The sequence below is a fragment of the Grampus griseus genome, assembly GCF_964374135.1.
Source record: "Grampus griseus genome assembly, chromosome: 5".
In the NCBI taxonomy this organism is placed as follows: domain Eukaryota; kingdom Metazoa; phylum Chordata; class Mammalia; order Artiodactyla; family Delphinidae; genus Grampus; species Grampus griseus.
Window position 1 is genome coordinate 61,599,412 of NC_138998.1, and position 14,975 is coordinate 61,614,386.

The following is a 14,975-nucleotide window of genomic DNA, read 5'->3' on the forward strand; positions in this document are numbered from 1 at the left end:
TTCTGTATTAAGTTATTAGCTTTTTTTTTTAATTGAAGTATGATCGATTTACAGTGTTGTGTTTCTGGTGTACATCAAAGCGATTCAGTTTATATATATATTTATATATTCTTTTTCATATTCTTTTCCATTATGGTTTATTACAGGATATTGAATATAGTTCCCTATGCTATACAGTAGAACCTTGTTGTTTATCTATGTTATATATGGTGGTTTGTATCTGCTAATCCCAAACTTCTAATTTACCCCTCCCCCTCTCCTTTGGTAACCGTGAGTTTGTTTTCTATGTCTGTGATTCTGTTTCTGTGTAACATCATTTTTAATGGCCACGTTTTACTTAATCGTTTCCTACTATAAGACATTTAGGTTGTTTCTAACCAAAAAGTAGAGTGATGAACATCTTTGTAACTGCATTTTTGTGCACATGATTATTTCCTTAGGACAAATTCCTAAAAGTGGGCTTGCGGAGGTCAGGGTATGAACATTTTAAACACTTCTGATGTATACTGCCTAATTGTCTTCTAGAAAGTTTTACCAGTTTGCTCTCCTATCACGTGTAGGAATGCTTGTTTTCCTATGAGGGCATAGTTGGTATCAGATTGATAGAATTCTGGGAAAGGATCTTCATAGGACTTTTAGTTCAATCCCCTTATTTACATATGAGGTGATTGAGAACCAGAGAGGTTAAGTGACATGTACAGAGCCAAATTCAGAATCAAGGAATACTGAATCCTAAGATCAGTACATTTCCACACTTCCAAGCAGTTCTCCCCAGTTCTGAGAGAAAAGGAGGCAAATTGCAAGATATATAAAGGAAAGAATGGAAGAACTAAGATGAATGAGGATAAAATATAATGTTCGTGTTTATCTGTCAGCAGAATACATGTTTATTTTTGTTCCCACTTACCAGTACTCACTTTTCTTCAACTCTATCTGCTTTAATATCCCTTCCTTACCGCAAGGTTATAAGAATATGTGCCTGCTTATAATCAAATCCATGCAGAGCTTACTGCAACAAATTAAAATGAAGTCTTTTTGGGCTTCCTTGGTGGCGCAGTGGTTGAGAGTCCACCTGCCGATGCAGGGGACATGGGTACGTGCCCCGGTCCGGGAAGATCCCACATGCCGCGGAGCGGCTGGGCCCGTGAGCCATGGCCGCTGAGCCTGCGCGTCCGGAGCCTGTGCTCCGCAACGGGAGAGGCCACAACAGTGAGAGGCCCGCATACCGCCAAAAAAAAAAAAAAAAAAAGTGAAGTCTTTTAAAATAAAAACTAACAGAGAAGAAGAGTTTATTGTCTTTCATTACTGTCTTCTTAATTTTCTTGGGCCTGCTTTCTAATTTTTTTAGACCCCAGCAACTTTCTTGTAGATTTGATGAAATAATAATCTTTCATTACAGTCTCATGAAAAAGAAAGTATGCCATAATGAACCTTTTGAGAAAGGATCATAATATTCTAGTTAGGCTTTGGATTTTTAATCATGCAGTTAATAAATTTTACTCATTTTTGTGGGAATCAGATATTTGGACAATGAGTTTTAATAAATGGATTTAAATTTGCTTGAAAGCCAGGAAAAAAATGGCAGAGTAATAATACTATGAAGTGTCTAGATTAGAGATCTGGGTTAAATCTGATCTTTTAAACATCTTTGTTGATCATAGGAAAAAGTGCAGAATTGTACTTGTTTAAGTACCATTAGATTCTCTTTGGAATAGAGGCCTGGGTCATTAAAATAGTAATCATTATAAGCTTCTTAAACATCATGTAAATTGCCTTTTCTTATGGAATTATAGGTATATGGTATTTATTATGTATCTTGGTTCTTACCTAAATATAGGATCTCAAAAATTCGAATCTTAATAAAGATATCTCCCTATCCTAAGGCCCTTAGTTTTCCATTTTGAGGGTTGTTAGTATACTTTAATAGATTATCTTTTGGAAATTGTTTTTGTTTCTATCAAGCTTAATGGACTTGGATTTACTGTGCTAAAATTTGGATATTATGCATTTTCTTTATTTCCATACCAATACCTAAATATAAATGCTAGATGTATCATTTAATCACATTTAGTATCATTCCCACAGATAACTAAAGTTTATCACTTATACTCTTGAAATTTTACCTGTCTTTTCTCTGAACTTTTGAACTGATTTCTTGCTTTTCTCTTTTTTTTGATCTTTTCTCCATGGATTCAAAGGAAAAGGTATAGTAATTTTGGTTTGCATGAGTGACTCTTTTTCTTTGGACCTTTTTAATGTTGAAAAATGTTACAGTCGATGTCCTCTTATGAAATGCTTATTGAAAAGTTTTGAAATTAGTTAAAGTAGGGAATTGTTAAAAATTATAAATATATGCATGCCTTTAATGTTTTATTTTAAATGAAAATAAATTAGTGAATATTGTTCTTAATCTTTTGGCGTAGACCAAAACTGTTTCTTTGAGTTTGTATCTGCCAGTTGGACGTCTGCAGCATCTTTTTTGGCATAAGCTGCATCAGTGATGGGTCATGCAAAATTTGTACTTTTAATTTAAAAAAGAGGTAAAAGCTTAGGCACCTGTGAATCAGTCGAGGTGTGCAAAATTTTAGATTTTCATAAAACTTCTTTTCAGTTTTCTGCAGTTGTCTTGTCCATACCTTACTTCATGATAGTTAATTTAAAGCAACTCATCTTTACCAAGTTTTTCTAAAACATTCATTTAACTTTCATAGAAACAACAGCTCTTTCTTTTCCACTGTATTTCATCAGTTGACAATATTGTTTAATTACATTTTTAAAGTACAATAGTATTCCAGTGGCATGAACAGGTCTGGAAATGAACACAACTGACTTTTCGTAAGCATTTGAGTTCTAGAAAATAGCCAGTTAGCTGTGGGGAGTCAGTGTATCGTGGGCTTTAGTCAGTAAGTTTTATAGAGAGAATGGAGAACTTTAATTCTGTGTGTTTGTTAGATGGCGGTCAGGTAAAGTGCTTCTGCTGTTTTACGATCATTGATGAAAAATGTTTCCTAATAACTCTTTTCTTCTCCTTTGGTCTTAGAGAATATTTTAATAATGCACAAAGGAGTAGTATTGAAGAATGGTGAATACTGGCAATAAAAGTAGAGCTCTACACACATAATTAGATTTTGATTCCTTCTAGGATCTAGGTGTTTCCTTTTCTGATGGTTTTTGGGATGTAGTTAAAACAAATTAGGGGTGAATAAATAGAGGATTAGATTAATTTTGGTATACGGAGAGCAGAAATTCTTGAAGTATGTACAAATTTAGATTTTATGGCTATTATAGACTTTATATGTTATTTATGGCTTTTCTTTGCTACTTAGCACATTACTCTTAAGCCTAGAATATGCTGAGATCTACCCTAAGTAAAGTGTACTGCAAAAGGTATACTGATAAAGAAATAGATACAATTCATTGCACTACCAAATGGATGTGCTTTTTGTGGTATCTGGGCTTTGAGTTCTCTTAATTAATTGGTAAGCTATTTATTATCATTAATAATAATTCTTCGTAGGACTTTCTTGGTGGGCCAGTGGTAAAGAATCCACCTTACAACGCAGGGGACGCAGGTTCAATCCCTGGTCAGGGAACTAAGATCCCACATGCTGCAGGGCAACTAAACCCGCATGCCACAACTACTGAGCTCGAGCGCCTCAACTAGAGCCCGCGTGCCGCACACAACAGAGCCCATGAGCCCTGGAGGCTGTGTGCCACAACTAGAAAAGAGAAAACCCGAACGCCACAACTAGAGAGACGCCTATGCACCACAAGGAAGAGCCCGCACGCCTCAACGAAGATCCTGCATGCCGAAACTAAGACCCAACTCGGCCAAAAAAAAAAAAAAAAAACTTAAAAAAATTCTTTGCATGTGTGCCATTGGATAGTTTTCATATTTTTCATAGGCATTTACAAAATTTAAGCTCTATGCCAACTCTGAAGTTTATAGGAAAAATGATAGTCTCATTTCATATTTCTTGCCCAGATCAAGAGCCCCATTGGAGGAGGAGAATGTGGAGAGCTCTGATTTTCACCTTTCTTGCTTCTGTCCAGGTCCTTTTGTTCTTTCCATGTAGCTTTAGAAATTAAGTTTTTGGAAGAGGTTTTAAGTTTGTCTTCATGAAGTACCTTTCCCCAGAATTGTCTAGAAAAATCTGGACTACAGAATGTTCTTCTAGTAGAAGAAACCTCTTCAATAAGACTCTGCTTTCTTCTTTCCACAGAAATTCTACCTTTTCTGATTTTAGTCTAAATTGTATAACAAGTTTGTTAATATGGCACCATAAATATAGAATGTATAATGACAGCAATAAGAATTGATAAGTATCTTTGTGGAGTTAAATTATGTTACATTTTAGGTACTATTACCTCACAGCCACTCTACCTTATAAAGAGACATTATAAATATAATGAATACATTGTAAAAGTTAAGGACAAAAATTGACAATGTTTTCGTTAACATAGTCCTGTGGGATGTAAATTTAATACATATTTCAGGAGTGACCAAGGCTGATAATTTGGTCCTTGTCTTAGCTAGTTTTTTAGTACACAGGACCCACAGTCAGGAAAGCAGAGTCAGGTTTGGGTTTTTAATGTAGAAGTTAGATGTGTCTTTTTCCTTTCCTCTTTTTTCCTCTATTTCCTTTTTCTTAATGGTACCCTTATTCTCTATTTTGTCATACTCCTTAATTCTCCTGTGCTTACTTTCCCTGAGTTATGAGAGTACTTAAATAGTATAATTTTAAAAATACATTTATTTATTTATGGCTGCATTGGGTCTTCGTTGCTGCATGCAGGCTTTCTCTATTTGGGGTGAGCGGGGGGGGCTACTCTTCATTGCGGTGCATGGGCTTCTCATGGCGGTGGCTTCTCTTGTTGCGGAACACAGGCTCTAGGCATGCGGGCTTCAGTAGTTGTGGCACGTGGGCTCAGTAGTTGTGGCTTGCGGGCTCTAGAGCGCAGGCTCAGTAGCTGTGGTGCACAGGCTTAGTTGCTCTGCGGCATGTGGGATCTTCCCGCACCAGGGCTCGAACCTGTGTCCCCTGCATTGGCAGGCGGATTCTTAACCACTGTGCCACCGGGGAAGCCCAAATAGTCCAATTTAAAGTATGAACTTAGGTAAAGTAGGAAGCATTAGTTAGTGTCTTTAAGTATTGGTGGATCAGAGCTGTATAGAGTTTGGATCTCAAAACCGGGATTACAAAGGATCTCAGCAGGATGCTATCCAAACACTACTCTCCTAGAAGGCAGGTAGCCCGGGCTAAAGGGACTTCTTTTTGAGGCTGGTGTGGAATTTCTGTCTTTGTCCTCGTACTTTCAGCCCAGTCGTTGGACTACTCGCATGACCCAAAGTGGTAGCATATATAGAAAATTGTTGCCCAACCACTGAATCTTGAAAATTTGCAGAATAAGGTATATGGATAATCCACTAACTGTAAAGGTGGGTCTGACAAAATAAGAATCATGGAAAACACTATTTTATGCATGCAATTTAATAAAGCAAAATAAAATGTGATGTCATTTTTAAAGTCAGGAAAAGGAAATTTTAATAACTTGGATTAAACTGGAGGAGGGAGGAAAGTGTATGTAAGGAAAAAAATCTGTAATTTTAATCATTTTAGATTTGAGTACACATAGGACTTTTAAAATACATCAGACCTTGTATAGTTATGAATTTTATTCCTTTTCTGATATTCATCTTGGAAGGCTAAGATCTAAAATGATTTCAGAAAACATCAAATATTTCCTATGTGCTAGATAGAATACAGCCATTAATTGTGTCAGAACTCCTGGGGAGGTGGGGATTGCTATTTGAGCCTGCTTATGAACACAGAAAAATATTCTTACAGTAGTCACTTTGGATGGGCAAAAGGACTTACCTAGTATTATTCCCTACATTTGAGAATGAATGTCTTTAGGCTCTTTCTGATAACTAGATTTACCTTTATAGGAGGAAGATTTGCAAATGTGGCAGCTATTCAGATGATTGTCAGTTGGCTTCTGTGTGCAAGGCAGCAGGCTAGGTATTCTGGGGATGTTAATTCACTCATGATCTCAGCCTTTAGGGAGGTCATAGTCTAAGAGTGAGAGTAAGATGTATTTACCTCCAAAAATTAGCACATAAGATAGTGAAGGGAAGCACAAAGAATTGCTGGGGGGAGTTAAGAGACCTCCTGATTGTGCAAGTATGGTAGTTTTTTTCCCCCTTAAACAGTTAAATTTTGTAGGCATGCCTTCTTATGTTTAAATTTTTTATTTCATTGTTTTCAAGTGGGTACAATAATGAACTCTATATAATATAAAATAAGCATTGCCTAGGAGAATTCTAGAGGAATTTAATTATTAGATAATAAGGTTTAATAATATCTGAGTGCCTCCTGGAGAAATCAGAGGTGATTTCAGGCAAAATCATTGCCCTTAAGTAACTTAATCTAGTAGAGATTTGAATTATTTGCTTTTAGCATATCAAATGTTGATGCTTGAAAAGAATTTTCTTAAGCAGTTTAAACATACCCTGTGATTTTATTTATATTGTTCATTTGCCTGGTAAACCTTTTCTTCATGGATAATATAATGTAAATTTCAGCCAACTCTAAATTAATAAATTTTGATTTTTGAAGTTTTAAAGCTACTTTAAAAGATGGTATTTCATGTAACCTTGCATCCTAAAAATAGCAAGAAATACAATTCTAGAATGAAAGTTAGTTTGTTCAAAGAGCTTTCGAAGGATTTTTTTAACTTATTAGCAAGTTTTGGATTATGCTTCCTTGTAGTTATTGTTTTTTTCTGCTTTCTTAGTGTCTAATTCAATGCCCAGTGTCTAGTAGATGCTCAATAAATATATTTTAAGATGAATGTAACTTCATCGTTTGATTCTTTTGATACTTGCTACCTCAAAGTGTTTGAAAACAAGCCTATACTAAGTATATATTTATTCACACCTTCATTTCTTTCACTTGATTTTATCAATTGCTTTCTTTAGATCAGAATCAAGCTTTGCGACTCTGTCTGGGTAGCACTAGTGTTGGAGGTCAATATGGAGCCATCTCTGCCCTCAGTATCAACAATGACTGCTCACGACTTCTCTGTGGCTTTGCTAAAGGACAGGTAAATAGGAACTCTGTTTTACCCATAAGACAATGTAAAATCAATTTTAAAAAATGTATTATCTCTAAATCAGTATCTCGAAGACTAAAACGTGTTATAAAGTGACATGTCTGTAGAGCTAACCTGAGTTTGCTTAGTCTGACTTTTGTCCAAATTTTTAAATATTGACTGAGGCAGAGTCTGTGATTTTTAATATCTTAATTCATATGTCCATGTAAGTACATAGGTTTTATAAACCAACCAGGCTGTTATACAAAATTTACTTTCTTACTGTAGTGAGGATAATTGTTGATTTTTAAGTACACTATATTCTGCTTTGGGTATTCTTATTACTGTGTTCCTAGATAACTATTTTGGTATTTCTTTTTCTTCTGAAACTGGCAGTAAATTTTGTTTCTTCTCTTCTTCTGACATATTAATTGGTTTGGCAGTAAGCCTTTCTATAATTTTTACCAGTGCTAAAGAGATTGACTCATTAAAGAAATTTCTTTTACCTCTCAGTAAAACAACAAGATTTAAAATCTGAAGGGAAAAGTAGGTTGGGCAGGATGAGGGGAGGATGAAGATGAAATAAAGGCCCCATGCTTTAGTGGATCTGCAACCTTTAGTTATGTTTTAACTTTATAGTTCTTTGTCTGCAATGTTTATAGACCAGGAATAGATTATTTCAGCCAAAAGCCAGGATACTTAAGTCCAAAAAAGAGCAATAAATTTGTTTTTAAAGCATTTAGTTGTCTTATAGATCACTATGTGGGATTTGGCCAGTGGAAAACTTCTAAGATCAATAACAGATGCTCATCCTCCAGGAACAGCAATATTGCATATTAAGGTAAAGTCCTTATTTTCTTTTTCTAATAATCTTTATTATTATGCCTTTGTATCCATTTTTAAGTAGATTTCTTTATAAACAGAATCCTTGAGAGTGAACTGTCTTTTATTTGACTGGCCCAACAAGATGTTTTCCCAAGTTAAAACCAGAGATGGGCTGGCATGGTAACATTCAGCTATAAGTTGTATTGAAGTCTAGTAGATATAGCAGGAAAGAGAGTAAATTGATGTGATCCTGGACGAAAGCCTGGCAGCAAAGACAGGCAGTACCCTACTGAAAACCCATGTGCAGATTTTAAAAGGTCTTTTTACTTTGTTTAGTCCGCCAGGATTTTATTGCTGAGGCGGTGTGCTCTGTCACACTTTGTTGGGAATTACCTGAAGTTCAAGGTACCAATTGTGAAAGAACCAAGCTTTGCGTTATGTTTAGAAACAAATCTGTTGGTTTATTTTCTTTCAGGCCTCCAAAGGAAAAGCATCAAGATTTGAATCTTGGCTTTCTCCTTACATGCCTGAAAATAATAAACCAACTTAGGTAACAGATTTCATTTATAAATGCAATGCGAACCTTGGTTTTTGTATGCTGTCAAGCCCATGTTCAGAAGTATAAAATGTACAGGACTATAACTAAGGAAGTCTAAAATCAGATCTTCTGGATTTTAACCATGTACACATTTGGTTACTTAGCTGTGCAGACCTCTCTTATCCATACACATTCTTTTTAAAGTCTGGTAGCATCTGGAGTCTATGTGTCTGCATCTCGGTTAGTTACATAAAAGTCTTTTGTGACAAAGCAGCATTGAAGCATTTAGTTACAATGAAAACAACCAAGACAAGTAAAAGTAGAGAGAATTCCTCCTCTTTCTGAACATCATGGCAGTTTATCTTGACCTCTTTTCATGTGGCATGAACCAACCTCTAGTATGTTGTAGTTGTTTGTGTTATGTCTTATCTCCTTTAATAGATTGAGATCTTTGAAACCAGGATCTATTTCTCTTTAATTTTTGTGTGTTATATGTAGTAGCACATTACAATAAACAGTGCTCAATAAATGGTTGGTTGTTTATAAAAGTCTAGTCCATTTGCAGAAAAATGCAAAATCTTTGGGAGAAGCAATAGGAAACAAGAGATAAAGGCAGAGAGAAAAAGGCAGAAGAATGCAGCTGACGTTAAAAGCAGACTAGTAGTGGACGTTGTGTTTCTTGGGAATGGTGATAAGTGCAGACACTGACTTTACTTCTGAGGTCTTCCATTGACAACGGCTACTTGTGCTTCAAACCTCTTACTCGTTCTCCAGACTTAACCCTACACATCCCATCAGTAACAGTTTGGGCTTTAATTCATTTATATATACATATGTATGTGTGTGTGTGTGTGTATGTGTGTGTATATATATATATATATATATATTTATTTATTTAAAATTATGTAAATATATTAGTGTACTATAAGTACGTTATAAAACACATACACAAGAAGTAGAAAATTAATAAGTAAAATCATGAGTGCTATTATTTTCCCTACACTCCACTTTGGCAACTACTCAGCTAGGCCTTGAGAACAAAGGTGTAGGACTTCTTTACCCGTGTGTGGGGTTGAGGAAGAATAATTTCATAGTAGCCTCCTGTACCTCAACCATCCCTGAAGAGCACAAAGGCATGAGATTTAGGGTGGTTTTACAAACCTCTGTGATTAGGGAGACTAGTCACTGTAAGTGATACAAATTAAGTTATTCAATTTTGTATCTTACAACACTCATATCTACCATACCGCATAAGCCCTTAGGGCCATCTGTCATTCTGAACATTATTTATTATTTGAGTTTTCCAGGGTAGATAATAATAACTGAAGGTATACTCTGTCGAAGAAGATTGAGGGGGCAGCACGTTTTAGGAAGAGTTACATAAAAAGTTAAACTTTTACATGTAGTGGATTAACTCTTCAGTTATTGGAAAACATATTCCAATAAGTTTATTTCCCAAAGATACAAAATATCTTTCACTGTGTCTTTATTCTTGAAAGCTAGGCAACTGCAAATGTATCCAGAGTATCCTATTTAGCTTAATAGCAAGTTAGAAAAAATTAATGTAAGAACCTAAGTAGAGAACCTTAGGGCTTTTATGAGTCATAGTTTGTATTTTTCTTTTATCCTGATGAAAGGTGGTTTTTGCTTTTTTTAAAGCCTCATTTTTTTAAAGATATTGAGCCATTTTTATTCCAAACATGGGTAAGTTTGTATGTTTAGAGTACTGAGGTAGATATAGTTTAGGTGATTTCAAATGCTATTAAATGTGTTTGTCTTAGATTTTATAATTTTTTCCCTTACCTTTTTAATACTTGATTAGTTGTCTGAAAATGTATAAGAAAATAAATTCCTTCTCTGTTTAGTTTACAGATGATCCAACTCTTGCAGTTTGCAACGACAGCGGAGGCTCTGTTTTTGAATTGACATTTAAGTAAGAGACTAATGGACATTTGTAGACAAATGAAAAGATTAGCTCCAGTTTAATGACTTGAAGTTGAATATGAAGAGGTCTGGAAAACCCATGTGATTGGAAATAGCTTGTGGCTGTGTATTACACTTAACCTGGGGGGGCTTATAGAACATACAGAGCACCAGGCCAGCCCCCGCCCCAATTCTATTGCAGTAGGTCCGAGATGGGATTCTAGACTCCTACTCCCCAGAGTGTTCATAAGCTCTGTCAATCTTGGGAACCATTATTCTGGAGTATCTCACTTATTTCCGTTTAGGCCCCAGGCCCAGTTGATTATAACCATAATGGCCAGGTGTAGAAAGGTTTTTATTGCCTTGGCATTGCCCTGTTTTCTCTTTAAATAAGAGGAAAGACTATTTAGATACATGGAAGAACATTTACAAATCTGAGTTTAATAAAAAGTAGAACAAAAAATTCAATGTGTATTATATTTCCATAAGTTCTTCAAAGTAAGGACTACGTTTCTTGTATTTCTTGTACCTTCTAACAATGTTGAGCCCAGAGTAATTGCTTAAAAAATACTATTGATTTATTTAGCTAATGTTTATTGAGCATCTCCTATGTGTAGGCATTGTTCTAGACACCAGAGTTACAGCTATGAACCAGGCAAGGTTGCTACTGCAATAGAACTTACATTCTAGTTGGGTCAGGGGTAGGGAGGCACAATAAACCAATGCATAAATGAAATAACTGTAGATAGTTATGAGTACTGTGAAAAAAAAAAAACAGGTCAGTGTGCTGGAGTGCATTTGAGTATAATTTAGTAAGGCTTCTCTCCGAAGGTGACATTTGAGCAAAGACCTGAATGACAATCTGGTCAACAAGTGGAAAGATCTAGGAGAAGTGTTCCAGGCAGAGGGACGTTCAAGCACAGAGCCTTTGAGGTGGGCACAGCATGGCATGCTGGAGCAGTGGAGAGAAAGCAGGTGTGGCTGGAGCATGCGTTTGTCAGGAGCAACAGTAGTGGGAGAGGAGTGAAGGCAGGAGCCAGATCATATAGGACCTTTTAAACATGGTGAAGAGTGGATTTTATTTTATGTACAGTGGCAAGCCATTGGAGATTTTTTAGGAGAAGGGTGATAAATCTGACCCACACATTAAAAATGACATGCCGATGTCATGTGGAGTTTGGATCGTTGGGGGCAGGAGTAACAATTGTTGGATTGTTAGGAGGCTTTTGTAGTAGGCCACGCTAGGGCTATAGCGCCTTGGAGCATTGCTAAGTTGATCTGACATTTTTTGGTTACATTTTCAGGAGAGTGATGGGAGTGAGGACATGTGAATCTAGATGCCTGTTCAGTGGTTCCAAGGGTGAAGTTTGCTGCATTGAGCCTCTCCATTCTAAGCCCGAGTTGAAAGATCATCCCATCACACAGTTTTCCTTACTGGCCATGGCATCCTTAACAAAGGTAGGTATATTTAGAAGATGAAGCTCATAACTTTAGAGGCTTTGAATACCCAAAATTTGAAAATTGCAGGGTAAATATTAAAATGTATTTTTTCCCCCTAAAGATACTGGTCATTGGATTGAAGCCATCCTTGAAAGTGTGGATGACTTTTCCTTATGGACGGGTAAGTAAGCCTCTCCGTCTTATTGGTAAAAAGACCATGTCAGGAGATTGGGGAGAATGACTTGCAAGTGGCACATTCTGTGAGGTTGTCAGAAAACTAGGTAGAATGGAAATCAGTGCTGCAAAGGTCACTGTCTGATTACCCTGATGTGACCAAAGCAGCATAAGCTGGTGACTACAGCAGTAACCTGGGGATCACAAGATCTGTACTTTTCTACCTTTATTCTGTTAAGTTTTTCTCTCATGAACAGCTGCTGCTTTGATAATGAACTGCTGATAGAGAACACCCCACCGTAATACCCAGCATGAATTGCTGCTGCATACTCTTTCCTTGGCTTCTTCTGCCTCTGATATTTTACTTTGGAGGATGATGATACTCAGAACGTATTACGCACACCTCAATTTCCCTTTTCTTTTTCCTGATTGGTTGTTTTCAAAGAGTTGTTTTCTTCCTGTGTGTATATGAGGAGAGGCATTGATGGGATGGGATGGGAAGGAGAATGATGATGCAGAACGAAGACTGGTTCAGAAAGTAGCCGCTGTAATGAGCGAGCTCACTCTTCTGTTTTCTTGTTGGTACTCGGTGTATCTTTGGACCCCAGGGGAAGCAGGTCTGCCCTTTCAGCTGGCAAAGCTGGCTTATATTGCCATTAACAGTTCTTAGGTGAGCTTCATTGGCTAATTGAGATTTATCATGGTAGTATGTGTTTACATCTTTTTGTATGTTTTTATTGGTGTTTTTTCCCAGCATTTTATTATGAACATTTTCAAACAAATAGAGAAGTTGAAAGAATTTTACATTGAACATCTATATACTTACCATTGTAAAACTCTACCATTAGCATTTTATTGTATTTTATTATATACCTGTTTGTGCACCCATCAAATTATGTTTTTTTTAAATGTATTTCCAAGTAAATTACAGAAATTAGTACTCTTTTTTCCTAAATAATCAACATGCATATGATTAAGTACATTTCAGTATTTGTTGAAGTTTTTCCTTTGGTGTAACAATTTACATACAACAAATGTACAGATCTTGAGTGTACATTTGCTGAACTTTGACAAGATGTATGTACTTTTGTAATCCAAACCTCTGTCAAGATGTGGAACATTACCATCCACACAGAAAGTTCCCTCATGACACTTCCCAGTCAGTCTCTGCTCCTTTGGAATTGGTTGATTGATTGGCTGCATTGGGTCTTTGTTGCTGCGTGCCGGCTTTTCTCTAGTTGTGGTGAGCGGGGGCTACTCTTCATTGTGGTGCATGTTCTTCTCGTTGTGGTGGCTTCTCGTTGCGGAGCATGGGCTCTATAGACGCGCGGGCTTCAGCAGTTGTGGCGCATGGGCTTCAGTAGTTGTGGCTCGCGGGCTCTAGAGCGCAGGCTCAGTAGTTGTGGCGCACAGGCTTAGTTGCTCCGCGGCATGTGGGATTTTCCCGGACCAGGGCTTGAACCCAGTGTCCCCTGCATTGGCAGGCGGATTCTTAACCACTGCGCCACCAGGGGAAGTCCCTCCTTTAGGAATTTTAATAAGAAATTAGGAGAAGTTTTATCAAGGAACACCAGTCAGATGCTGTTGTAAACCAGAGTTTTCCCTTTGTTTTTCTGTGTGTTAACAGTGATGTCTTTTTTTCCCCTTCTCCTCACTTAGATGGATCCTTCCAGTGTTCCATTGCTGGCCTGGCACTTCGTAGCAGTGCATAATTATGTGAATCCCATGCTTGCTTTCTGCAGAGGAGATGTTGTTCATTTTCTACTGGTAAGTCCTAATATGATGCTAGATCTGTGGTAAAGTTCTTTATCATAAGATTATTTTTTTGATTCACCAGTAATTTAGTATTGTGTCAAAGAAATATGCTATCATAATTCTTTGGAGAGAGAGTGACCTATTTAATGTTTATTGGAGGCTTTAGTGGTTAACATGGAAAACAGATGATCACCCTCAGCTCCATGCCTCTTCATGGTATATTTCTCAGTTCCATCTCCTTTGACTAATAAATAATTGATGGTTTATGTGTATGTATAAATATATAGATGTACATAGGTCTGTATTAATGGCTTACCTATCTACATATAGTGTATTTATTAGAGAGCACGTTATCATTGAGCACATACTATGTTATCTACACTGTAATGGACACAAGGCAATTGAAAGAAGTATAAAACTTAACTCCTTCTTTCACATAGGTTAAGATATGTTTTGAAAGGCAAAACCAGTAGTATGTTCATTACTACTAGTGAGAACAGTTTAAGGATTCAAGTATGGGATGAGAATTTAAAAATTGATATAAGTTCAGAGTATGAAGAGATTTGTATAGACTAAAGAGGCTGTGGAAGACTTTATGAAGGATATAAGGCAGATACTAGGGACTTCCCTGGTGGCGCAGTGGTTAAGAATGTGCCAGCCAATGCAGGGGACACGGGTTTGAGCCCTGGTCCAGGAAGATCCCACATGCCGCAGAGCAACTAAGCCCCTGCGCCACAACTACTGAGTCTTTGCTCTAGAGCCTACAAGCCACAACTACTGAGCCTGCGTGCTACAACTACTGAAGCCCGTGCACCTAGAGCCCATGCTCCACAACAAAGACAAGCCACCGCAATGAGAAGCCCGCGCACTGCAATGAAGAGTAGCCCCAGCTCGCCGCAACTAGAGAAAGCCTGTGTGCAGCAATGAAGACCCAACACAGCCAAAAATAAATAAATAAATGAATTTATAAAAAAAACAAAAAACAAATAAAGGCAAATACTATAGGAGGGGTGAATATGCATATTGGGGAAAATAAGATGAACTGAAGTTATAGAGGTAAGAATGTGCCTGTGGAATCTCTTCTTGGGTTTCCTAGCTCAGTGAAGCAAGTACACCACTATCCACCTAGTTTCTCCAGCCAGAAATCTAGGAGTTGCCTTTCAGTTACACTTCTCCCTTTATTTCTACTCTATCACACATCTATTGACTCTGAGTATACTTCCTC

The 14,975-nt window shown here is 37.0% G+C and overlaps 1 protein-coding gene across 1 annotated transcript in view; it reads left to right on the forward strand.

Moving 5' to 3' along the window:
* Positions 1–14,975, forward strand: part of VPS8 (VPS8 subunit of CORVET complex) — a 308,205-nt gene that overhangs the window by 32,640 nt on the left and 260,590 nt on the right. Inside the window, exons 8-13 of the mRNA XM_082654910.1 lie at positions 6,983–7,107; positions 7,850–7,936; positions 10,324–10,391; positions 11,686–11,839; positions 11,943–12,002; positions 13,655–13,762. Coding sequence (XP_082511036.1) covers positions 6,983–7,107; positions 7,850–7,936; positions 10,324–10,391; positions 11,686–11,839; positions 11,943–12,002; positions 13,655–13,762 — 602 coding nt within the window. The remainder of the gene's footprint in view (positions 1–6,982; positions 7,108–7,849; positions 7,937–10,323; positions 10,392–11,685; positions 11,840–11,942; positions 12,003–13,654; positions 13,763–14,975) is intronic.